At 41.1% G+C, this 25831-nt stretch overlaps 2 protein-coding genes across 14 annotated transcripts in view; one reads left to right on the top strand and one right to left on the bottom strand.

The window, feature by feature from the left end:
• Positions 1-20298, bottom strand: part of LOC137495940 (serine/threonine-protein kinase pim-3-like) — a 42826-nt gene extending 22528 nt beyond the window's left edge. Inside the window, exons 1-9 of one of the 13 annotated variants that reach the window (XR_015493470.1) lie at positions 19245-19616; positions 18944-19033; positions 18739-18821; positions 18574-18624; positions 18125-18497; positions 17820-17999; positions 11946-12130; positions 10049-10476; positions 342-1142 (exon numbers count right to left, since the gene is read on the bottom strand). Coding sequence is in view for 6 of the 13 variants with exons in the window: in XM_087257073.1 (XP_087113199.1) it covers positions 17510-17538; positions 17634-17729; positions 17820-17999; positions 18125-18497; positions 18574-18624; positions 18739-18821; positions 18944-19114; positions 19245-19272 (1011 nt within the window). In the remaining 7 variants the exon portion in view is untranslated. Of the gene's footprint in view, positions 1-341; positions 1143-8196; positions 10477-11815; positions 12131-17281; positions 17539-17633; positions 17730-17819; positions 18000-18124; positions 18498-18573; positions 18625-18738; positions 18822-18943; positions 19115-19244 lie in introns of those variants that run through there. The other 12 variants (XR_015493468.1, XR_015493465.1, XR_015493466.1 and 9 more) reach the window with 12 other exon arrangements.
• A 221-nt stretch (positions 20299-20519) lies between these two features.
• Positions 20520-22772, top strand: LOC108190384 (serine/threonine-protein kinase pim-3-like). The gene is made up of 9 exons (XM_087257085.1): positions 20520-20557; positions 20771-20815; positions 20946-21116; positions 21239-21321; positions 21436-21486; positions 21563-21935; positions 22061-22240; positions 22331-22426; positions 22522-22772. The coding sequence occupies exons 2-9, from the start codon at positions 20788-20790 to the stop codon at positions 22548-22550; spliced, it is 1011 nt and encodes a 336-aa protein (XP_087113211.1). The 5' UTR covers positions 20520-20557; positions 20771-20787; the 3' UTR covers positions 22551-22772.
• Positions 22773-25831: the final 3059 nt, after the last annotated feature.

Here is a 25831-nt window from a genome sequence, read left to right as displayed (position 1 = left end):
TACTGTACAGCCATCCACACACAGACCTCCACTGTCAGGTTGTGAATTTGTTAATGTGTTACTTGTTACTTGGAAAAGTCATATTATTTCATAACTTGTGTTACTTGTAATGCGTTACCCCCAACACTGTAACCATCGATGTCAAACTCAGTTCCTGGTTTTCCCCCCCTACTTCAACACACAAGTCCTACTGTATATACACTGCATGTGTTGTTCATTATTGAACCTTTTTGTTTCATTGTGAATAGAAAATGTCTTCATACCTGCTGATTTGTTTAATTTTGTCAGACATTTTCTGTTGTATGTTTGTTTGCTGCCAAAACAATAAAATACATTTGTCTGAAGAATTGATTTGCTTTTTTATTTTTCACAACAGTTCAGAAAACTGATTAATTTGAGTTAAACTACAATAACTACTGTATATATGATTTACCATTAATGTGTGTGCAGTAGCGATTAAGCTGTGAGTACAGAACTACAGTACAGTAATTAACTGTAAGCAGTTTCCAGTTAGTTTCCGCTACTGCTCTGTTACAGTGACTAACACTGTTGCCAGTATTCCACTGTAAAAAAAGTCAAACCTGGTAAGATCGAATACATTTATTACAATATTTATTATTTGTTAACATTAGTTAATGTAAATAAAGTTTTATTGTTAATTCATGTGAACTCACAGGACATTAACTAATATTAACAATTTAATTTAATATTACATTAATAATAAAACAGCCCAGACCTGGCAATGGTCATGCAAGCAGACTAGCTTTTCTCACACTGAAGCATATATATGCATAAACACTCCTCAAAGATCTCTCTTAAATGAATGTTTTCTGCAGATGCTTTATTTTAATATATTTGTGCATAAACATTAGATCAGTCAATATAAAAGTCAAAACTGTAAACAAAAAACTTCAAAAAAATCTTAAGATCACATTTAAAAAATGAGTTCACCCAAATGGTACACGCCACTGGTACTTCACAGCTACTGTGGGGTCACCCATTGTGGAGAGGTCTCAGCTGAGATGCCCAACCAAGACAAACCACCTGATTCTGGACAGCAGAAGATTGGCCTGACGCCCAGAAAGAAGATGTTGCCTGAATGACCGGAGTTACAGATGGACCAAGCTACTGTAAGCTCTTCTCTGGAATAAATATAACACACACACACACACACACACACACACACACACACTTACACATAGAATAACACGAAATAAGTCTTGCAGACATTAAGAATTAAACATTGATAGGTCAAATATTTATTAATAACCTTCATTTAAAGAATATTTTAATAATAATAAAATAAAAAAAAGTTTTCAGTGTCTTGAAATGGCCGAGTACTTTCACTAAAACACATTGAAATGAAAGGATTATTTCATCAAACATGTAAAACTTACGATCCTGAGGAAAAATAAAAAGAAGTGACCACTATAAAGTTATTGGTTATCCTGAATTAAATTAATGCAAATTATTGAGAAAATTCCATGTTTAATGTTATAAAATTGACTCGAAAAAGTGAAAATTTTCAATTCATCATTGTGTTAAATGTGAAAAGCAGCAAGTAAACACAAAATAATCTACAATAGAAAGAAATTGATTTAAATGGCACAAAATGTGTAAATGATGACAAGTTTATTTTATATGTGTGAAAACAATTCAGCTTATTGTACTTTACTGCATTTATGACAAAAAGATGTTTTTAAATGAAAATAATCTTCAAAATAAGAATCTGAAACTTCCAGTAGGTGGTGGTAAATACATACACTTACATACTTTTAACTACACATGACATTTTACTCCACCTTACATATTACTCACCCGGATATATATAATTGTATAAGGGTCATTCTCACTATAAAGTGCCTTCGAGACATCAAAATGATAAAACTAAATTGTTTGAGAGTTTTGATTTAACCACAGTTGTTGTATTAGACCTTAGACTGTAAGAAATGAATGTTGGTCAAGCTCCTGCACTTTTTACAAATAATCTGCAAGTAGAAAAAACAGTAAACAAACCTCACATTGTGTCAACCCTGTCATGGACAAATGTAAAGTATCAGTACAGTCAGAGCATCTGGAAAGTTTTCACAGCGCTTCACTTTAACCACATTTTTATGTTACAACCTTAATTCAAAATGAGTCAAATTTATTTATTACCTCTAAATTCTACACACAATACCCCATAATGACAATGTGATTTTTTTTTCAAAGTGTTGCAAATTTATTAAATTTGAGAAATCACATGTACATGTACTCAGAGATGGTAGAATCTCAAAAATGTTTTAAGTGTTGCCCAGCCGCAGATCTACAGTTGTCTGTTAGAGAGGCTCTGCTTGCTAATGCCCAGGAGGATGCGGGACTTCCAGTTGAGTGTGCACTTATCCCTGAGGACACACCTTGATTTGGGTATGATACACAAGGGCGATGGCATCCACAACCCAGTGTGCCAGCCTCTACTTGGATATGGCACTTTCCTTTTGCCGACTGCCAAAACAGACACAAAGCAAAATAAAACAAAAAGAAAAAACAAAAACAGACTAGAGAATGCTCTGTTTGGGCCACGTAAACACTCAGTGTGCGACCTGATCACAGCAATGGAGGGGTTAAGTATGCCTCCTCCAGGGTCAATGCTTAAAGTCTCACTATCTGATCTGGAGTGGTAGGAACCTTGGGCACATAGCCAGGCCAGAGTCTCAGGACAATGTGAGAGTTAGCTGGCCCAAATTCCAAGCATGATTTGCTGACAGAAAATGCCTCCAGGTCCCGGACTCTATTGATAGAAGCCAGTGTGATCAGCAGAGCTGTCTTCAAGAAAAGAAAACTTAAAGATACTGAATCAAGTGGCTCTCTTTGCAGTGCGCAGAGGACCACAGAGTGATCCCAAAAGGTCATGAGAGGTCAGCTACCGATGCTGGCAGGTCACTTAAAGTTTCTATGTCATGTCTATGAATCACACATGAAGGTTCCAGAGATTTGATTTGATTTATTTATTTTCAAACAGAAATATCACACATAAAAAATCCTTAACAAAAAATACATTTCAACATGGTCAAAAATGGAGTGGGATGAAGCACAAGCTGTCTCGGGTTACGTATGTAACCATAGTTTCCCGAGAGGGAACGAGACACCGCGTCTAACCAGAACGCTAGGGGAACACCTCTTTTATACGCGTCTTGAAGCACATGTGAAATCAATCTAATGTAATTAAGCAGGTGTCGTCAGACCAGAGAGTATAAAAGCCTGTACTGAGCAACTTCGAATTTGCTTGAAAGAAGTAACAGGCAGAAGAGAGTATGGCGGAATACGCAGTGTCTCGTTCCCTCTCGGGGAACTATGGTTACATACGTAACCCGAGAAGTTCCCCATCTAGGGAACTTCAACACTGCGTCTAACCAGAACACTAGGGGAACGCAATACCCACTAGGCCAGACTCACTGCTGACTGTGAACGCACACTACGCAGTGAGAATAGAGGACCCTGGTGAGGGGTCTACATCGAGTTGATAGTGACGCACAAATGTATGTGGAGTCGACCATCCTGCCGCCAAACAAATGTCAGAAAGGGCTGAGCCCGAAATAGACGCTTTGGAGGCCCCGACAGCCCTTGTGGAGTGGGCCTTAACAAATTTAGGTGCAGGGCGTCCAGCAGCCTGATAGGTAAATGAGATAGTCTCAACTATCCAATTACTTATTGTCTGCTTATTCGCCGGACTCCCCCTTTTTGAGGGTCCGAAGCAGACCAGTAACTGTTCACTCTTTCTCCAGTTGATAACCCGGTTAACATATGTATTCAGAGCTCTAACTGGGCAGAGTAAGTTTAACTTCTCTTGGTCCGACGACTGAAATGGGGGCGGTTGAAAGGCCTGTAGCACAGCAGGTCTCGCCACATGAGTGGGCACCTTAGGCACGTACCCCGGTCTGGGATAAAGAAAGGCTTTGGACATGCCTGGAGCAAACTCCAGAAATGAAGGTGCAACCGACAAAGCCTGGAGGTCACCAACCCTTTTTAAGGAAGAAATGGCTAATAAGAAAGCTGTTTTTAGTGTCAGAAACTTATCTGACGCCTCCTGCAGTGGCTCAAATGGGGGAACAGAGATGCCCTTGAGCACCAATGTTAAATCCCATGTCGGTACCCTGTGTGTGCTGACAGGCCTTAGCCTTATGGCTCCACGAAGGAAGCGACGAATTAGCGGATCCTGTCCTAGTGACTCATCATCTAGGGGAGAACGGTAGGCCGCTACAGCTGACACATACACTCTCAGAGTGGATGCAGCTAACCCAGCAGACAGGCGATCTTGGAGAAATTCCAGCACTGAGGCTACCTGGCAGCTGACTGGGTTCAGCTGGTGTTCTCTGCACCAAGCTGAAAAGAGAGCCCATTTTAGGGCATAAAGCTTCCTTGTGGAGGGAGCCCTGGAGCTTAGAATGGTCTGAGCAACTTCGGTTGACAGTCCATACTCTATGAGGTGGGCCCCCTCAGAGGCCACACCCACAGTTTCCACAGGTCGGGTAGGGGATGAAGTATCATTCCTCCCGCCTGGGACAGAAGGTCCCTGCTGATGGGGATCTCCCACGAGAGACCCGCCAGCAGGGCTATTAGGTCCGAAAACCAAATCCTGGTAGGCCAAACCGGGGCTACCAGCAGTAACTGTACTCAGTCTTGACGGACCCTCTCCAGGACTCCTGGGAGCAGAGCGATCGGGGGAAAAGCATACAGACGTAGCCTCGGCTATGTCTGAACCATGGCAACCAGTCCCAGAGGGGCTGGATGCGAGAGAGAAAACCATAGTACGCAATGTGTCTCTTGGGAAGCAAACAGGTCTACCTGTGCTTTCCCTAATCTTTCCCAAATGGACTCCACCACCTCGGGGTGAAGAAGTTTCCATTCCCTGGATCTCACCCCCTGCCTCGACAGGAGATCTGCTCCCATGTTCAGATGGCCCGGGACATACATTGCCCTGATGGACAGGATTTTGTTCTTGGCCCACAGGAGGATCCGATGTGCTAGTTTGCATAGCATTCGAGACTTCAGACCCCCCTGCTGGTTGATGTAAGCGACAACCAATGTGTTGTTCGTGCAGACTAAAACATGATGGCCCCTTAGATCTGGGAGAAAGTGTTTTAAGGCCAGAAACACGGCCATCATCTCCAGGCAGTTTATGTGCCAGTAACGATGATGCTCTCCCCATCGTCCCGCTGCGGGAAGCCCCCTCAGGGTTGCTCCCCAGCCCGTTAGAGAAGCATCTGTCATAATCATGACGCGATGACAGACAGCCCCCAACACTAGGCCCTGGGACAGGAACCAGGGCATTTTCCACATACTTAAGGCTCGAAGGCAGCGCCGCGAGACCTTGATCATGCGGAAAGGATTCCCCTTGAGGGAAAACCCCCTGGATTTGAGCCACCACTGCAGGGGTCTCATGAACAGCAGACCGAACGGAATCACGCTGGCTGCTGCTGCCATGAGACCCAACAACCTCTGAAAGTGTTTCACAGTGATGAACTGGCCTAGTTTGACTCTGTGTACGGTTGACTGAATCGAAGCGATTCATGGTGGGGACAGACGTGCTCGCATCGTCATGGAGTCCCATAGCACATCTAAAAAAAATGGTCGTCCTGGCTGGAACAAGCACACTTTTTGCGGTGTTTAACCGAAACCCCAACCTTCTGATATGGGTGAGAACGACATCTCGATGCCGAACTGCCATATCGTGAGTCTGAGCTAGAGCTAACCAATTTTCTATGTAGTTTAGGATACGTATACCCTGCATACGAAGTGGAGCTAGTGCCGCTTCGACTATTTTGGTAAAGGTTCGAGGTGACAGAGCTAGGCCGAATGGAAGAACCCGATACTGGAACGCTTCGCCCCCGCAAGCGAACCTCAGGTATTTCCTGTGTTGGGGAAGGATGGAAATATGGAAGTATGCGTCTTTCAGGTCTATCGTCACAAACCAGTCCTCGGACTGAATTTGTGACACCACGTTTTTGATGGTTAACATCCTGAACCTGAGGGCCCTGACGGACCGATTTAGATTTCTCAGATCTAATATGGGACGCAATCCCCCATCCTTTTTGGGAACTATAAAATACCGGCTGTAAAACCCTGACTCTCTGTCGAGTGGGAGAACACGCTCTATTGCGACTTTTATTAATAAGGCCAGTACTTCCTGTTCCATAACCAGAGCCTGTTCTGGCTTCACTATGGTGGGTGCAATACCGTTGAAGCGAGGTGGGCGGGCACAAAACTGTATTTTGTAGCCATGTTCTACTGTGAACAGGACCCACTGGGACACCATCGGCAGGTGTTTCCACGCTGCCAAAAAATGTGCTAGGGGTACCAGCCTCTCGAGACTGGCCTCTGGTTGTTCTTTGACCCCACTGCAGAGGGGGTGGGGCCCCCAATGCCCTCAGACACTGAGGAACGCCCACCCCGGGAGACACAGAGCCCCCCACCAACATAAGTGGTGAGGTGGCCTCTCCCTTTCTCCACGGACCCTGGTTCAGTGAGAGCGCTGAATGGTGCTCTCGGTGTCCAGGGGGGGCCCTGGAAAGCCTGACTCCCAACACGTCAGGACTTTGTTTTATCCTTTGTACTTCATGATATGAGGAGCTGGTTGACGGCTGGGGCTGTCTTTTAACAGCCCCCTGACTTTTGATCTTGGGGGGAGAAAGTCCCCGAGGGAGCTAGAGCGTTTTTTAACTCTGTCGAAGGATTCGGCGACGCGATCGACAGCGTCACCGAAGAGCCCTGAGCTTGATATTGGAGCGTCCATAAAAATAGCTCTATCGGTTTCTGACACTTCTGCTTGTGTCAGCCAGAGGTGCCGCTCGTTAGCCACCAGGGTAGCCATAGATCGCCCCAAACTAGAGGCTGCCTCTTTAGTAGCTCTTAAAGCTAGATCTGACGCCCGAAGAGCTTCTCGAAGCAGTTCGGGTGTTGCTCCCCCACTATCTAGGCACTCTTTAATTAGGTCAGCCTGATATGCCTGCAGCACTGACATGGTGTGCAGGCATCCAACAGACTGACCAGCTGTCATATATGCTTTGCTGACTAGACCCGATGTTACTCTTAATGGTCTCGACAACAAAGGAGGGACCCTTGCAGATTTTAGATCTGAACGACGATGACGTGCTAAGTCCTCTTCTATCATTGGCATTACTGTACATGCCTTTTCCCCTAGCCCACGAACTGCTGAATAAATAGCTGTTTTTGGTGTCATTAACCATGCTGAATACGGATTTTTCCATGATTTAGAAACCGCATCATGTAGCTCGGGACAAAAGGGGAGGTCCCTTAGTGGAGGATCTACTCTGCTGGGTAATTCTCTCTCATCCAGCATTCCTGTCAGACGCAGCTGCTGCTGCTCACGTGCTGGCTGACAATCTATTACTTCGAACCTGTCAGCAGCACGTGAAATCACCTCCACTAACTCCTCATATTCCACTGACTGGGGCGGCAGATTCCCCGACCCTCTTTGTATTTGTTGCTGCGGCGCCTCGGTTTCCTCGGAAACGGAGGACGCCGCCCTCCCACGAGGCGCAGAAGAAACCGCAGAGCGTGCTTCTGACGCTCCCGAAGGAGGATTAGATCTCACGGATCCAGAGAGAGAAAGGACAGAGTCCGTCTCCATCTCATCCGCCAGATCTAGCTCGACAGAAGTCGACGCTCAGCCTCAGCACGAGCGGGACCCGAACCGCGAGGAGCATGCACCACGGGAGCTTTATTAAAGAACTCCCTCCGACTACGCAGCTCTTTACGGGAGAGAACGTCACAGTGTCCACAGTCAGCATTCTCAAATGCTGCCAGGGCATGCTCTTCTCCCAAACACTCTAAACACAAATCATGTGAGTCACCAGCCGTAATAAAGCGAGGGCATAGAGGCACACAACGTTTAAAGTTTTTCTCTGCCATACCAAAATAAAAAAAGTTGTCAGTTTTTTTGTATTTTGTGTATGCAAATCAGTAATGAAAGTTCACAGAAAGAGGGTGTATTTTCACGTGCGTGCTTCTTGAAAGCAAAGAAGTTGATACTGAATGCTCAGTACAGGCTTTTATACTCTCTGGTCTGACGACACCTGCTTAATTACATTAGATTGATTTCACATGTGCTTCAAGACGCGTATAAAAGAGGTGTTCCCCTAGCGTTCTGGTTAGACGCAGTGTTGAAGTTCCCTAGATGGGGAATTATTATTTTCTCACCCCATTACCACACACATCATTCGTCTATTACTTAAACTGATTTCTTCCTTTACTGATCTCTTCTTTTTCATAAAATATATTTCATCCTTTTGGCATCTTTGACATATTATATGTTTGATTCCATTTGTACCTTTACATTTTGTAACAGACCCAAAGGAAAAAAATTCACTGCAAATAGCCATTAATTAAAACTTCATCATACCTTTCTCGTTTTATCCTTTTTCAATCACCTTCATCATTATATTCCTTTAATAATATACATTTATACAACTTTTTCAATTGATTATTATCCTGACATTGTTTGGGAGTCTGATCTAGATTGTTCCATAATTTCACATCACAGACAGACATACACAAACTTGTTAAAGTAGTCCTTGTTTTCAACCTCCTAAACCTTAGTTCTTCTCTCAGATTATATCCCTCTTGTCTTTCTTCAAATAATTTTTGCATGCATTTTGGAAGTAATTCATTCCTAGCTTTAAACAGAAATTGTGCTGTTTTAAATTGAACCAAATCATTGAACTTGAGTATCTTTCATTTTAAAAATAAAGGATTTGTATGTTCCAAATAGCCCACATTTTCCATCAGTCTAATGACTTTTTTGTATTTTAAATGATTAATTGTATTTGAAAACAACATCAATTAGGACTAACAAAAACCAGAAACAACTATCTAATAATGCTGAGATGACTTATACATTTTGGAATTATTGCACACAAATATCCATGTCTAATCATTATTAAATATTAATGATGACAATAATACTAACAATGAATTACATCTCTCATGATCGTGCTGCCCTGAATGTGAGAAGAAATATTTATTTTGCACTATTGTTTATATCTAATAAATAACATTTCTGCTACAAAACAAACAAAAGATTATAATAAATCATTTAATTCAAGGCTGAAAGCTGCAAAACTGTTTTTAGTTAGTAACTCAAGAAAGAATGGACAATAGAAATTAATAAAAGTCTCACTTCTATCACTCTTTAAAGGTTTTGATCTGGGTTTGTGTCATTTTAAATGCTCAGTCTTGTTATGAGCTGATTTTCTTTCTTCTGTTTGTGGAAAGCAGGCGAGTCAGCGCACCAATTTATAAGCAGGCAGAGCAGGATTCTCGTGATGATCACCGGCACAATACTGCTCTTTGTTATGAGCCGCAGATTCAGTTTAAACTTAGCAAAGGCGAGCTTCTTTGTCGATGATGTGTACAGTGTTAGATTTCACATTTAGCGGACATTTACGCTGAACATGCAGTGAATGCAACGCATCGAGCTTCAGGCACCTTCTCCGAAAACACGGATCAACATTCACCACGTCATGATCGCTGTCATCGGCGCCATTGCGTTGTAACTTTAGGTGGGGTTTGCAAATCTGTGTGTAGGCTACTTTTCACTCTTCAGCTGTTTGCATTTCCAAATAACATAACCTTTGTTTTACTTGTATTTAATGACAATTTGTTTAAGTCAAACCATTATTTTAATTAATTAATTAATTTCTGTTTTAATCAACTCCATAAGTTTTAGTAAATTATCCCCAGAACAAAAGAACCTTTTATCATCTGCAAATAATATAAACTTAAACAACTCTGATATCTTACACAGATCATTAATGTAAATTATAAACAATATTGGACCTAAAACTGATCCTTGTGCTATGCCACACTTTACATTTAGATATGAAGATTTATGGTTGCCAATTTCCACAAACTGTTGCCTATTTTTTAAATAACTGCTTATTCAGTCCAAGGCTACTTCTCTAATACCAAACCTTTATCATTTGTTTACCAATATATTATCATTTATTGTATCAAATACCTTCTTTAAATATATAAAAATTCCAACTACCTTCTCCTTATTCTGATCTGGACGTAAGTGCCAGATGGAAAACCTCCTTGAGAAAGAAGGTCCTTCCTCAGGAGAATCTGTCAGGGAGGGTCTGTCCCGAGGAGTGTGAGTTCTGGAAACCAGGTCTGGGTGGGCCAGTGTGATGAAACCAGCAAGATCTGCTCCTCGTCCTCCCTGACCTTGCCCAGGGTCTGTACAAGAAGACTCACTAGGGAAGCGCAAACTTGCCTGATACACATGTCCGAATCCAGCAGTGAGCCAGTGCATCTGTGCTGAGCGGAGCAGTGGCCGGTCTTGGCTAAAGCAAACAGGTAAACCTGAGTTTCTCCAAAACACCCCCATATCAGCTGGAGTACTTTAGGGTGAAGTTGGCACTTTCCTGGGATTGTGAGCTGCATGACATTCCTTGGTGCTTGCCATTGACATCCCTGAGACATGCAACAAAAACCTAAAATTAATAACAAAATTTAACATGAACCTGTTTATAATAAGAACAATTAAGAACAATCAGTAAATAAAAGTGAATAAAAAGTTAAATGTGAAGTGCCATTAGAAACTCCTGGAATGTCAGTCGCTTTGTAAAAATGAACAGTATTTTACTGTAAATCAGGAAATTCTCCATTAGATTTATTTGTGTTTTATAACAGATTTGGACAGTTGCACAGTTTAACCACGCTTAATGTTGTGTTCAATGTTCTCTGTATTTCTCAGTTCTCCTGCATTTGTTCTGTTAATAGGTGTGGATACCAGTTCACAGGCCAGTACTCATGAACTTTGAGAGGCAGTTTTTGGGGAAACTGTATCATAGATAGGGGTGTAACGATACACTCAAGTCCTGACGATGCACTGAGGTCTTATGAAGCAAAGGAATCTCTCTCTGTGCAACAAAGTGAACATTATTTACAATTGTATCATCTGTAATATCTCTGTGGTAAACAAACGTGTGATTTCACGGCCATGAAACACCATTATCAGCGTAATACAGGAAAACAGTATTGACCTTTTTGGGTGAAATATACCTTATACAATAAGCCGAGTACTGCAAAAAAAACAAGTTCAGTATTGCAAGTCCTATCGTTTACACAAGCGATGCACATCAGCACATTTATATTTCACAGTTTCACATTATGATGTATCGTTATACCCCTAATCAAAGAAGAATGTAAAGAACAGGCCTTGAACTCATTTTAATCTGTCTACTTTATATTTTCAGCTAATAGGCTGTATAATTGGACGTCAGGGCACCAAAATTAATGAAATTCGTCAGATGTCTGGGGCTCAGATCAAAATTGCTAATGCCATGGAGGGGTCATCAGACCGCCAGATCACCATTACTGGAACACCTGCCAACATCAGCCTGGCACAGTATCTTATAAACGCCAGGTGAGATTCAAAGCAAGTAACAGAATAAATGCTAAACACAGATGTGTGTAAGTTCTGAATTAAATGTACTTAATATATTTATTTTAAAAAATACTGTAATCAAACGTAAAGGAATGCAAAAGTTTAAAGAAAAGTGTTATAGATACCAAGGCTGAATTTAATTGATGAATAAATAAAGTAAAATTACAACAATCTTTTATTATTATAGATTTATTTTTAAAGCTAAAGCTCACTTTTTAATGATCCTCACTAAACCAATGTTTCTATCTTGTCTTCAAAAATAATTCTATACTGATTTTTTATTTAGGAAAAGTATTATTATTATTATTAGTAGTAGTAGTAGTTAACATAGCAGTTGTAACGAGGAGACTGACACGGAGGGATCCATTATGCAGTATTTATTAGTCCCGCTCTTATTCACACACACACACAATATGCACTAACGTGCAAACACACAACAATAACAGTCTATGATGAATAAAGACTGGCAGTGAGTAGACACAGAGAGTGTTACCAGGCATAGATCAAGGGCTGGCTGCAAGCATCAGAGTCCGTGAATCAGGCTTGGGTCTTGGGCAGGCAGCGAGTATCAGAGTCCGTATAACAGGCGTGGTTCGTGGGCAGGCGGCGAGTATCAGAGTCCGTATAATAATGCGTGGGTCGTGGGCAGGCAGAAGGCGAAGCAGAGTCAAGAACAGGCTGGAGTAATACACAAGGAAACACGCAGGAATACTGCTCAGAAATGTTGGCCGGGGCTAAACAAGACTTCGCACTGACTGAGCGTTTGGAGCTGGCTTATAAAGGGTACGTGGGTCGTTAGCTAGATTCAGTTCAGGTGTGCTAGATCAGTTTAAGTCAGGGGTCTCAAACTCAATTTACCTGGGGGCCGCAGGAGGCAAAGTCTGGGTGAGGCTGGGCCGCATAAGGGATTTCACAAAAAAAAGTCCTAAAAATTTCATTATTAACAGTTTTAATTATTTCTTCTGAACATGAAGTGTCCTGAACATTAATAGAACATTGAGTGAAGATTATGAACAGTTCTTCTGAACATGGCATCTTTTGCCTACTTCTTGTTGCCAGAGACTTGACAGCGCTTCTTCTCACAAATCTGAACCACATTTGGCTTTAGAGAGAAAGCAGTTGAGACCCTCAGTATGGCTTGAAGATGATCATCATTAAGTCTAGACCTGTACTTTGACTTATTGAAGTCCTAGGGGAAAAAGTGGGGAAACTCACTCAAAACTTCTATTCCCTCACCTAAAAAAAAGACGTATATATGTATAAATAAAACACCCCCACCCCACTCCAGTCACATCAGTCTGTACCCGTCTGTATCTACCTATAATATATATAAGATGCAGGGCAGGCACGTGCACACATAGGGCTCAACCTGTGCAGACAGAGCACATGCCCTTTTTAGTTTTGCATAGAAAGTGCCCTTCCAAAATGATCAAAAGTGCCCCCGCGACGCGACACACCTTCGGTCCCGCCCTTCAGTAGGCGCGCGATAACACCGCTCTTCAGTACGCGCGCGACAACACAGCTGATCAGAACGCGCGCGACAACGCCCCTCCACACTTCCCGCCCGTCACAGCGTCTAACAAAGGAGCGGGGTGCGTGGTGACGTCACCGGCATCCTCGCCCCTTTGTTTACACGGCGGGCGGGGAATGCCAGTGACCGCTGTGTACGGATAGAATCAGCGGAGTGGGGAGCGCTCTCTCTCCCCGCTCCGCTGATTCTGTCAGTGTACAGCGGTCGGCGCGGGCCACAAAATATTGCACTGAGGGCCGCAAATGGCCCGCGGGCCGCGAGTTTGAGACCCCTGGTTTAAGTGGATGATGTAATGCTTAGAAGTACGGAGATGGCGGCCTCTGCTGGCCAGCGAGGGGAATGACTGGGACCGAGTCAGTGACAGCAGTAGTGGCAGCAGCAGTTTTTTTTTCTTAGCAGTGTGGTTGAATTTGGTGGTGGTCAGTATTGCCAGGATAACATTTTTATTTTTTTTGAAAATGCAGTTGCAGGAAAGAATAATTCTTAATTAAATCTAGTTTAGAGTTATAGCACAGAAACTTGGCATGCTGAATGTCTAGCGGTTATTACTCTTATTTATTTCAAACTAATTGTTTTATTCATATTATACAGTATATTCAAATGTATTTAAGTTATCATACATGTAATGTGAGCAATAAATTGTATGAAAATATGCTTCATTTTAAATTTGTAAGTGGCGAAACGGGCAGTCATGAATGTTGTGATTTTGAGAAAATAAAATCTCATTTTAATTACGCTATAAAAAGCAATTAGTTGACTATAAAAAGGTAAGTTAAGTCAACTTAATAGGTCCTCATATTTTTAAGGGAAGTCAATTGGTCACTTTTAAGGCAGCGGTTTTGATCCCTTCATTAAAGTAACTAATCGCTTTTTATAGGAAACAAAATGATGTTTTACATTTGAAGGTGACATTTATTCTTGATTTATTCTTTGTAACACAGTTTGTTTCATTCAGCGCATGATATTCTTTGGTCTGAAAATAGTTGTTGATTACAAACCAGATGATAGTCAGTGTTTAATGATTTATTTCAGCCTTCAGAAGGGCCTGATTGTTTAATCTTTGACATTTTTACTTGGCTCAACTTCATTAATGTTGACTGTGCTTCAAGTAATTGTAATAGTTCATAAAGCAATGTACTTTGTTTACATCTTTGTTTATTACTGTGATGTGCTGCATTGACTTGGAGAACTGAAAGTGTGACGGTGTCACATTCGTCCAGACATACTTAAGAAAGATTCATTTAATCATGTAAGAACTGACCCTTTTGGGCAACGCAACTGTGATTAAAGTAAAGCAGCAAGTAACAGAAGCTGATTTGAATGTAATGTTGTGACTTTTTAACAGGTCATTTGCTGTTAAATTTGTATAATAAATAATAAATATTTTCAAGTTCTTTTTTTTCCAAACTTGGTTTCAATAAATGGTGACTACATTGTGAGTTCTATTGTATCTCTGCTGTATTTGCTCAATGTTACAGTTCTCTGTTCAGAATGTTGATTATTTATATCACAGAAATGGGATTCATTCAAACGTAATGTATTATGTATGGATTTCAGTGTTGACTGCTGTAAGATTTTATGTGATTAATAATATGACATAAAATCTCATTTTTCATTGCAATCTCATTTTCACGTCATTGCAAGGATACTTATGAAGGTAAAAAATGAAAATGTATTTGCTTCTGTCATTTCTATTTCTAAAGACAGTTAATTGTGCTCCAGTGACTTATAATTGTATAATCATGTCCAGATTCTGAGTCTGAAATATTGTTATTCTGAATGTCTTAACACCCTTGGCAGTCTTTATCCAGTATAACATCATATAACCGGTTATGTCACCATATACAAAATAGATCATGCATTTTGCAAAGATAATCATTTATTTAAGGTCTTAGAAAACAAGAACTGACTACAATCTTTAAGTTATGATTGCTGCTGAATGACGCATTGTATGACTTCATTTCATGATTTTTCTTTCAATAAAGTCTCTTGGTCTCATGTAGGTTTTGTTTGTTTTCTGTGCCAGTGATTTATACTTGAATATGTTTACGAGGTGGGTTGTTAGCCCAACGATCAACCCTCAACCTGGAGGACCAGGACATACACACATACGGACAATTTAGCTTACCCAATTCACCTATAGCGCATGTCCTTGGACTTGTGGGGAAAACTGGAGCACCTGGAGGAAACCAACGTGAACAAGGGGAGAACATGCAAACTCCACACAGAAATGCCAACTGGCCCAGCCAGGACTCGAACCAGCGACCTTCTTACTGTGAGGCGACAATGCTAACCACGGAGTCACTGTGTTGCCCCAGCGTGTATATCAATTAAGAAAAAAATATATCAGCATTTAAATATCTACTGACTAATTTAACTTTTCTCTTTCGTCAGATGGGTTCAGGTAGTGCCTCTGTCCTGCTGCGCTTCAGGAGAATTCAGCATCACAAGCAAAATGACCACCTTGAGTCAAATAACATATATTGAACAATCAGCGCGGTTGTCAAGGCAGAATCTCAAGCACAACCAATCATTTTAAATGACATGGTGAATCATTTAAAGAAATTTAAATGTTAAGTTCAGAGAGCAGTCGCTTAGGGCCCCAAGGAAGTCTGGAGGCAGACAATAAATACTAATAAAGTCATTTCCTGTCGTATTTTGTAGGACAAGGCTCTAACAAATACATTTTACCTTAATTAGTATGTGTGCAATTGTGTCCTCTCACCCCCAATCATGGATCAGTCCAGCAGTCAAATCAGATGAAAATTTAGTTTTAGAAAACAAATAGTTTCTTCATTATTTTTAGTTGTGAACTCATTTTAAGCAAACAAATCTTTTAAAATGTAGAGATTGTGTAAAGGTAAAAATATAGAAAGCAAGACAGAGTGCTATAAGATAAAGACAGCTAAATAAATAAGCAAATATGAAAAGTGCTTATTACTGTAAGACTTCCGGGTCTCATGACTCGAATTGCTTAGGGCCCCCAAATCACCTAATCCAGCCCTGCTCATAACAAACAATCATCATGATCACGGTACAAAGTGTAGAGTAAACAATGTTATTAACACTATGAGCTGTATTTGTTAAAATAAATGTTAAATTATTGTGTGTTTCATTAGACATACTGTTGAGATGATGAAAAACACGCAGTCTTATACGTTTTAGTTAAATTGTGATTCTCTGTGCTGAACATTGCCCCCTTGTGTTGTCTATGATCACTTACTGAGGAGAGACGTGACCCTGCACCACAAAAGCACTTTTTTACTTCTTTTAGTTTGAGCACATGCTTTTTAAAATGATTGAGCTGTTGAAACTTTGACCTACACATGAAAAAACAATATGTACATTTTAAATTATTTTCAAAATTATAATTGTATTCTAACCTGAAACTGAAGATCGTCTTAAAAAGAGATTTATTGCGCTATATTGGGATAATTTGCAATTTGATGTGCACAAAGAAGAAAAACACAGTAGTGTTTACTTTAAATTCTCTTAAGAAGTTTAGTATTTGTATTTTTTAGAAGTTATAGAAGACTATATCAAAAAACTATTCAGCACGCTTCAATGTTGAAATTTTGTAGTTCAATGTCCACAAAAACACAATATTGTTCATTTCAAATTCTCATGGAAACTTTTGTTTTTTACCTAAAATTGAAGATCACTCAAAATAAAAAACATTTGTTAAATATCAGCATGCGTGTATGGACATTTACTGAGTTTATTATCGACAGATCTGTGTTTAAGTAAAACAATTCGGCTAGTTTAGATTTTTATGTTTTAAATTCAGACATCAAATATTGCAAATAAAGGTTTGGTCTAGTTAGTTCAGCACACTACAGACAGCATGATCATATCTGACTGAACAGAGTCTCCTAATTCCTCCAGTGTCTGTGTTCATTCATTTTCCTTCAGCTTAGTCCCTTTATTCATCAGGGGTCGCCACAGGGGAATGAACCGCCAAAATATCCAGCATATGTTTTACACAGCAGATGCCCTTCCAGCTTCAACCCAGTACTGAGAAACATCCACACACTCTCACATGCACAAACACACTATGGCCAATTTAGTTTATTCAATTCACATAAACCACATGTCATTGGACTGTGGGGGAAACCCATGCCAACACATGGAGAACATTCAAACTCCACACAGAAATGCCAACTGGCCCTGCTGGTACTCGAACCAGCGACCTTCTTGCTGTGAGGTTACAGTGCTAACCACTGAGTCACTGTGCTGCCCTTGGTTTGAACATTTACATTTTAGTGAAACCAGTAAAGACAAAAAAAACTGCTGTAATTGCGTATAAAATAACTTTATTGTTTATGATTTATTTAACATCTGTCCCCGTTTTTCTCTAAGTGGTCTAGAAACTGTACATTTGTCTACTGTAGACTAGCTTGTGTGTGTGTGTGTGTGTGTGTGTGTGTGTGTGTGTGTGTGTGTGTGTGTGTGTCTTCAGCTCGTACAGCTTCACACAGAGGCTCACAGATGCAGCAGAGGAAGCTCAGGATCAGGATCTGTTCTCCTCAGTTCCTCTGCCCCTCCTGCTCTCCTTCTACAAATCATTGACAGCGTTTATCTACACTGAACCTGACAATGCAACCCAAGCCATGACTGCTGGATTCAGATAAGTGTAATGTCACTGGCCACCTGTGCAGTGCAACCAGGGATGGCTCTCAATGTCATCTAAACTGGGTCGATCAGCCGGTGCTGCACTGAGACACCAGCGAATCAGCTGACGGCACTCTGTTACACACAACACCGTCTTCAGAAACACACAACAACACACTTCTGCTCGCTCACCAGGCTATCTCTGAATGTGTCTGAATCTCTTACCTGTTGACAAGCTCCTGGGGAAGGTCAGTCTGCTTCTGGACGTGACCCTCTGTGCGCCTCTGAATGGGAAACGGTCACACAGGATGTTGTAGAGCGTCACTCCTACTGACCAGACTGTAGCTGGAGTCGCATGGTAGCGATGTCTACGAAACCACTCAGGAGGAGCGTATGCAGGAGTGCCTGAGAGACATAAGAAGACCACAAACATCTGCTCAACATGCTCCAGTACAGACAAATTCCCTTTAGTGGATCAGCAGAAGTTCACAAACATCAACAGAACGTTTCCTTCTGTAACTCACACTCACCTGCAAAGTATTTGTAGGCCGATCGCTTCAGCAGATCTCCACAGCCGAAGTCCAGCAGCTTGATGTCCTGGGACTCTGTGGAGATCAGCAGGTTTTCTGGTTTGACGTCCCGGTGCAGGACGCCGCGGCTCTCGCAGTGTTTTAGGGCCGTGATCAGCTGCACCAGCACTTTCTTTGCAAGACGCTCATCCAGACAGCCGTTCTCCTCACAGAAGCTCTGGAGATCTTGGCAAGGATCCGGTCGCTCCAGGATCAGGATGTAGCGTCTGGGACGGTCAAACCAGTCCAGCAGCTGCAGGACACTGGGGCAGGAAGGAGCTGACGTGACACGGGTCATCAATGCCACCTCCAGCGGCAGCCGACCCTGACCATCCTGCAGGACAAACCCTCCATTATATCCAGAACTCAATCAAACACAGCAAACACAACAGATTCACATCAAAACATACAACTTTCAGTCGCTCGGGGGTCCGGTCCTTCGACACAAACTTGATGGCCACCTGCAGACAGGAAAAGCAGAGTAAATCACACCTGCCTGATTGTGACACATGACATTTACTGACAGCAACATTTCTAAAGCATGTCTGAACAAAGGAGGGAAGAAAATCTCTTACTGGCAGTCCATCAGACCTGCGCATCCCAGCAAACACAGAGCCGAATCCACCTCGTCCCAGCAACGGGCCCTTCAGGTACAAGTCTGCAACACAGAAGAGCACAAGAAATTAAGAAAAGAGAGAAAGAGAAAACATGCTGCGGTCTCTTCAATGACAAATCATTTCCTAACTGAGCCATAAGATCTAGAAGATGAGCTGTGCTGACCTCTGCGAGAGCGTTTGGCTGGTCTGCTGGACGAGGTGGACAGTGTTTGCTGGCTGCTGCTCTGCCTTTTCCTCTTGCTGTTCCTCTGGTCTGTGGATGCAGAATCAGCCAAATGTGAAGGCAGAGGAGCCAAAAAAACAGGAAGCACAGTGGTGCAGTCCCGTGTATCTTCTGTATATCAAAACATTTTTAATGAATCTTTTTTGTTAACTTCTGTAATCCTTTTCATATTAGTCAAACATCATACAGCATCATACAGTGATATACAATGACAAACAAATGAAAGATTAAAAACACTCACCTCCTCTTTCTTCACCCATGTGGGACATGGACAATCTCCTCCAACCTGCAATAAAACAGACAAAAACAGACAAATGTGAAAATAAATGTAAAACAAAGTAAAGAAGAAGAAGGAGAAGAAGGAGAAGAAGAAGAAGAAGAAGGAATGAAAAAACAGCAACAAAATTGTATTAAAAAATAATCAGAAAAATAACGAAAAAAAGATGATTAGAGAAATTGTGCTCTTTAAAATATGTCTTTTTCTCTCAGAAATCCTCCAACAGCTTCAGAAATCTCAGGAATCGCACAGAAATGGTCTGCAAAGTCGCCTCGTCTCTCAACCAACAGATTGCGATAGTTTTGATTGTTTTTATATGCAGTCAGAATTCATATCATAACACGCGTTGCTATAGCAACTAAAATTGTAAAATACAAATAGCCAAAAAGGGGTATAAATCCGATTAGTTCTAATTAAAAGCTCTTGTTATTAAATTAAAAATGTATAAAAATTTAATTTCCGGGGTAATTTTCAATTGGCCAATCAGCTTTCATCAATACTGCGTCATCACCATACACTGATTAAGCTATCGAAATTAAAGGAAATGAAATACTAAAAGCCTTATTTAATTTAATATTATTGTTGTTTATTATACAATTTATTTTATTTAAAAATATAATTCATTAATATACCTAAATTGTGCGTTGGCCATACATTTACTACGCAAGGAGTGACGTCAGGGACGTCAGTCACATGACCTTTCTTGATGCCCTGCTTCAGCGTGATTCGGCAATAACATGAAATTTAGCGTAAATAAACTCCTAGAAATGTGTTCCTCAGAAAATAATACAATAATTTTTCTGAAAACAGTTTATGATTCCTGTAGATCTCCCGAATGGAGAACAATTTCATCTTTGTCCACTTCTTCATTATAGTAAGTTACATTTATAGAAGAGCTCGTTTGTTTGGTAATGTTTATTAAAAACTTTATTCTTGAATTTCTGTGTGATTTTCGTTAAAGATTTCTCTGCTGCTAATGTCGGTGGTGACGCTATCAAGTTTTACTCAAAGCTGATAGGCCTATTAAAATTATAGTTATTTAATTTTATAACAAGAGCTTTTAATTAATTATTATTAATAATTAAGATTTAGGAAATCGAATAACTGCATGAATTGTATTCATGAAAATAAAAAAATATCTCAGGCACGCAAGGTCACGCCATTATTAGTTGCTATAGCAACGCGTGTTATTGTATGATTTCTGACCGCATATAAAAACAATCAAACCCATCGCAATCTGTTGGTTGAGAGACGAGGCGACTTTGCAGAGCATTTCTGTGCGATTCCTGAGATTTCTGAGAGAAAAAGACTTATTTTAAAGAGCACAAATTCTCTAATCATCTTTATTTTAGTTATTTTTCTGAATATTTTTTTAAACACATTTTTGTTGCTCTTTTTTTCATTCCTTCTTCTTCTTCTTCTTCTTCTTCTTCTTTACTTTGTTTTACATTTATTTTCATATTTGTCTGTATTTGTCTCTTTTATTGCAGGTTGGAGGAGATTGTCCATGTCCCACATGGGTGAAGAAAGAGGAGGTGAGTGTTTTTAATCTTTCATTTGTTTGTCATTGTATATCACTGTATGATGCTGTATGATGTTTGACTAATATGAAAAGGATTACAGAAGTTAACAAAAAAGATTCATTAAAAATGTTTTGATGCACAGAAGATACACGGGACTGCACCACTGAGCTTCCTGGTTTTTTGGCTCCTCTGCCTTCACATTTGGCTGATTCTGCATCCACAGACCAGAGGAACGGCAAGAGGAAAAGGCAGAGCAGCAGCCAGCAAACGGCGTCCACCTCGTCCAGCAGACCAGCCAAACGCTCTCGCAGAGGTCAGCACAGCTCATCTTCTAGATCTTATGGCTCAGTTAGGAAATGATTTGTCATTGAAGAGACCGCAGCATGTTTTCTCTTTCTCTCTTTTCTTCATTTCTTGTGCTCTTCTGTGTTGCAGACTTGTACCTGAAGGGCCCGTTGCTGGGACGAGGTGGATTCGGCTCTGTGTTTGCTGGGATGCGCAGGTCTGATGGACTGCCAGTAAGAGATTTTCTTCCCTCCTTTGTTCAGACATGCTTTAGAAATGTTGCTGTCAGTAAATGTCATGTGTCGCAATCAGGCAGGTGTGATTTACTCTGCTTTTCCTGTCTGCAGGTGGCCATCAAGTACGTGTCGAAGGACCGAACCCCAGAGCGACTGAAAGTTGTATGTTTTGATGTGAATCTGTTGTGTTTGCTGTGTTTGATTGAGTTCTGGATATAATGGAGGGTTTGTCCTGCAGGATGGTCAGGGTCGGCTGCCGCTGGAGGTGGCATTGATGACCCGTGTCACGTCAGCTCCTGCCTGCCCCAGTGTCCTGCAGCTGCTGGACTGGTTTGACCGTCCCAGGCGCTACATCCTAATCCTGGAGCGACCGGATCCTTGCCAAGATCTCCAGAGCTTCTGTGAGGAGAACGGCTGTCTGGATGAGCGTCTTGCAAAGAAAGTGCTGGTGCAGCTGATTGCGGCCCTAAAACACTGCGAGAGCCGCGGCGTCCTGCACCGGGACGTCAAACCAGAAAACCTCCTGATCTCCACAGAGTCCCAGGACATCAAGCTGCTGGACTTCGGCTGTGGAGATCTGCTGAAGCGCTCGGCCTACAAATACTTTGCAGGTGAGTTTGAGTTACAGAAGGAAACGTTCTGTTGATGTTTGTGAACTTCTGCTGATCCACTAAAGGGAATTTGTCTGTACTGGAGCATGTTGAGCAGATGTTTGTGGTCTTCTTATGTCTCTCAGGCACTCCTGCATACGCTCCTCCTGAGTGGTTTCGTAGACATCGCTACCATGCGACTCCAGCTACAGTCTGGTCAGTAGGAGTGACGCTCTACAACATCCTGTGTGACCGTTTCCCATTCAGAGGCGCACAGAGGGTCACGTCCAGAAGCAGACTGACCTTCCCCAGGAGCTTGTCAACAGGTAAGAGATTCAGACACATTCAGAGATAGCCTGGCGAGCGAGCAGAAGTGTGTTGTTGTGTGTTTCTGAAGACGGTGTTGTGTGTAACAGAGTGCCGTCAGCTGATTCGCTGGTGTCTCAGTGCAGCACCGGCTGATCGACCCAGTTTAGATGACATTGAGAGCCATCCCTGGTTGCACTGCACAGGTGGCCTGTGACATTACACTTATCTGAATCCAGCAGTCATGGCTTGGGTTGCATTGTCAGGTTCAGTGTAGATAAACGCTGTCAATGATTTGTAGAAGGAGAGCAGGAGGGGCAGAGGAACTGAGGAGAACAGATCCTGATCCTGAGCTTCCTCTGCTGCATCTGTGAGGCTCTGTGTGAAGCTGTACGAGCTGAAGACACACACACACACACACACACACACACACACACACACAGACACACAAAAGCTAGTCTACAGTTGACAAATGTACAGTTTCTAGACCACTTAGAGAAAAACAGGGGAAGGTGTTAAATAAATCATAAACATTAAAGTTATTTTATACGCAATTACAGCAGTTTTTTTTTGTCTTTACTGGTTTCACTAAAATGTAAATGTTCAAACCAAGGGCAGCACAGTGACTCAGTGGTTAGCACTGTAACTTCACAGCAAGAAGGTCGCTGGTTCGAGTACCAGCAGGGCCAGTTGACATTTCTGTGTGGAGTTTGAATGTTCTCCATGTGTTGGCATGGGTTTCCCCCACAGTTCAATGACATGTGGTTTATGTGAATTGAATAAACTAAATTGGCCAGTGTGTTTGTGCATGTGAGAGTGTGTGTGTGGATGTTTCTCAGTACTGGGTTGCAGCTGGATGGGCATCTGCTGTGTAAAACATATGCTGGATATTTTGGCGGTTCATTCCCCTGTGGCGACCCCTGATGAATAAAGGGACTAAGCTGAAGGAAAATGAATGAAGTAACACAGACACTGGAGGAATTAGGAGACTCTGTTCAGTCAGATATGATCATGCTGTCTGTAGTGTGCTGAACTAACTAGACCAAAACTTTATTTGCAATATTTGATGTCTGAATTTGAATCATAAAAATCTAAACTAGCCAAATTGTTTTACTTAAACACAGATCTGTCGATAATAAACTCAATAAATGTCCATACACGCATGCTGATATTTAACAAATGTTTTTTTTATTTTGAGTGATCTTCAATTTAAGTAAATAACAAAAGTTTCCATGAAAATTTGAAATGAACAATATTGTGTTTTTGTGGACATTTAACTACAAAATTTCAACATTGAAGCGTGCTAATTAGTTTTTTGATTTAATCTTCAATTCCAAGTTAGAAAAAATACAAATACTAAACTTCTTACGAGAATTTAAAGTAAACACTACTGTGTTTTTCTTCTTTTGTGCACATCAAATTACAAATTATCCCAATATAGCGCAATAAATCTCTTTTTAGGACGATCTTCAGTTTCAGGTTAGAATACAATTATAATTAAAAAAATAACTTTATTTAAACAATATGTTTTTTTCATGTGTAGGTCAAAGTTTCAACAGCTCAATCATTTTAAAAAGCATGTGCTCAAACCAAAAGAAGTAAAAAAGTGCTTTTGTGGTGCAGGGTCACGTCTCTCCTCAGTAAGTGATCATAGACAACACAAGGGGGCAATGTTCAGCACAGAGAATCACAATTTAACTAAAACGTATAAGACTGCGTGTTTTCATCATCTCAACAGTTTGTCTAATGAAACACAATTTAACATTTATTTTAACAAATACAGCTCATAGTGTTAATAACATTGTTTACTCTACACTTTGTACCGTGATCATGATGATTGTTTGTTATGAGCAGGGCTGGATTAGGTGATTTGGGGGCCCTAAGCAATTCGAGTCATGAGACCCGGAAGTCTTACAGTAATAAGCACTTTTCATATTTGCTTATTTATTTAGCTGTCTTTATCTTATAGCACTCTGTCTTGCTTTCTATATTTTTATCTTAACACAATATCTACATTTTAAAAGATTTGTTTGCTTAAAATGAGTTCACAACTAAAATTAATGAACAAACTATTTGTTTTCTGAAACTAAATTTTCATCTGATTTGACTGCTGGACTGATCCATGATTGGGGGTGGGGGGACACAATTGCACACATGCTATTTAAGGTAAAATGTATTTGTTAAAGCCTTATCCTACAAAATATGACAGGAAATTACATTATTAGTATTTATTGTGGGCCTCCAGACTTTCTTGGGGCCCTAAGCGGATAATATAACTTTTCATTAATAAAAATACCAAGTTTTGGCATCAAAGGTGTGTTTAACTTACTCATTAGGCAGCAACAAACATTTAATTCATATTGTAAGTTCTCTAAACTTAACATTTAAATTTCTTTAAATGATTCACCATGTCATTTAAAATGATTGGTTGTGCTTGAGATTCTGCCCTGACAACCGCACTGATTGGTCAATATATGTTATATGACACAAGGTGGTCATTTTGCTTGTGATGCTGAATTTTCCTGAAGCGCAGCAGGACAGAGGCACTACCTGAACCCATCTGACGAAAGAGAAAAGTTAAATTAGTCAGTAGATATTTAAATGCTTGTATACATCTTTCTTAATTGATATACACGCTGGGGCAACACAGTGACTCAGTGGTTAGCATTGTCGCCTTACAGTAAGAAGGTCGCTGGATCGAGTCCCGGCTGGGCCAGTTGGCATTTCTGTGTGGAGTTTGCATGTTCTCCCCTCATTCACGTTAGTTTCCTCCAGGTGCTCCGGTTTCCCCCACAAGTCCAAGGACGTGTGCTATAGGTGAATTGGGTAAGCTAAATTGTCCGTATGTGTGTAGAGCAGACTGACCTTCCCTAGGAGCTTGTCAACAGGTAAGAGATTCAGACACATTCAGAGATAGCCTGGCGAGCGAGCAGAAGTGTGTTGTTGTGTGTTCTGAAGACGGTGTTGTGTGTAACAGAGTGCCGTCAGCTGATTCGCTGGTGTCTCAGTGCAGCACCGGCTGATCGGCCCAGTTTAGATGACCTTGAGAGCCATCCCTGGTTGCACTGCACAGGTGGCCAGTGACATTACACTTATCTGAATCCAGCAGTCATGGCTTGGGTTGCATTGTCAGGTTCAGTGTAGATAAACGCTGTCAATGATTTGTAGAAGGAGAGCAGGAGGGGCAGAGGAACTGAGGAGAACACATCCTGATCCTGAGCTTCCTCTGCTGCATCTGTAAGGCTCTGTGTAAAGCTGTACGAGCTGAAGACACACACACACACACACACACACCTGCACACACACCAGCTCAGAGTGCAAACTAGTATGTGTTTTTAAAATGAGACTTTGCAATGAAACAAATATATAATATAAATTATTAAAACAAGCCAAGAGTAATCTAAATGTTTTTCATAATTAAAAATGGTTGTTTATATTCTGTACAAGAATTCTGTCCTTTTCAAAGAAAATGAACAATAAAATTGATTTTATACCCAATAACCCAAAAAAAAGAGTCTTTACTCTTTTCAATAAAATATAAATCTTAAACTTTTTTCTTCTCCAGTTAACAAAATGTTTAAAGTTTGCATGAACTTGAAGTTGCGACTTTT

The sequence above is a fragment of the Danio rerio genome, chromosome 6 (assembly GCF_052040795.2).
Source record: "Danio rerio strain M-AB ecotype USA chromosome 6, GRCz13ab, whole genome shotgun sequence".
Taxonomy (NCBI): domain Eukaryota; kingdom Metazoa; phylum Chordata; class Actinopteri; order Cypriniformes; family Danionidae; genus Danio; species Danio rerio.
Note: the sequence above shows the minus strand (reverse complement) of the source record. Positions and strands in the feature narration are given on the sequence as shown.

Bases quoted from the DNA above. Each gene is read 5' to 3' on its own strand.
- LOC108190384 (XM_087257085.1), top strand. From the start codon at position 20,788: ATGTCCCACATGGGTGAAGAAAGAGGAG. The intron at 21,487-21,562 runs GTATGTTTTGAT...TTTGTCCTGCAG, and splicing joins CCCCAGAGCGACTGAAAGTT to GATGGTCAGGGTCGGCTGCC. The intron at 22,241-22,330 runs GTAAGAGATTCA...TGTGTGTAACAG, and splicing joins CCCCAGGAGCTTGTCAACAG to AGTGCCGTCAGCTGATTCGC.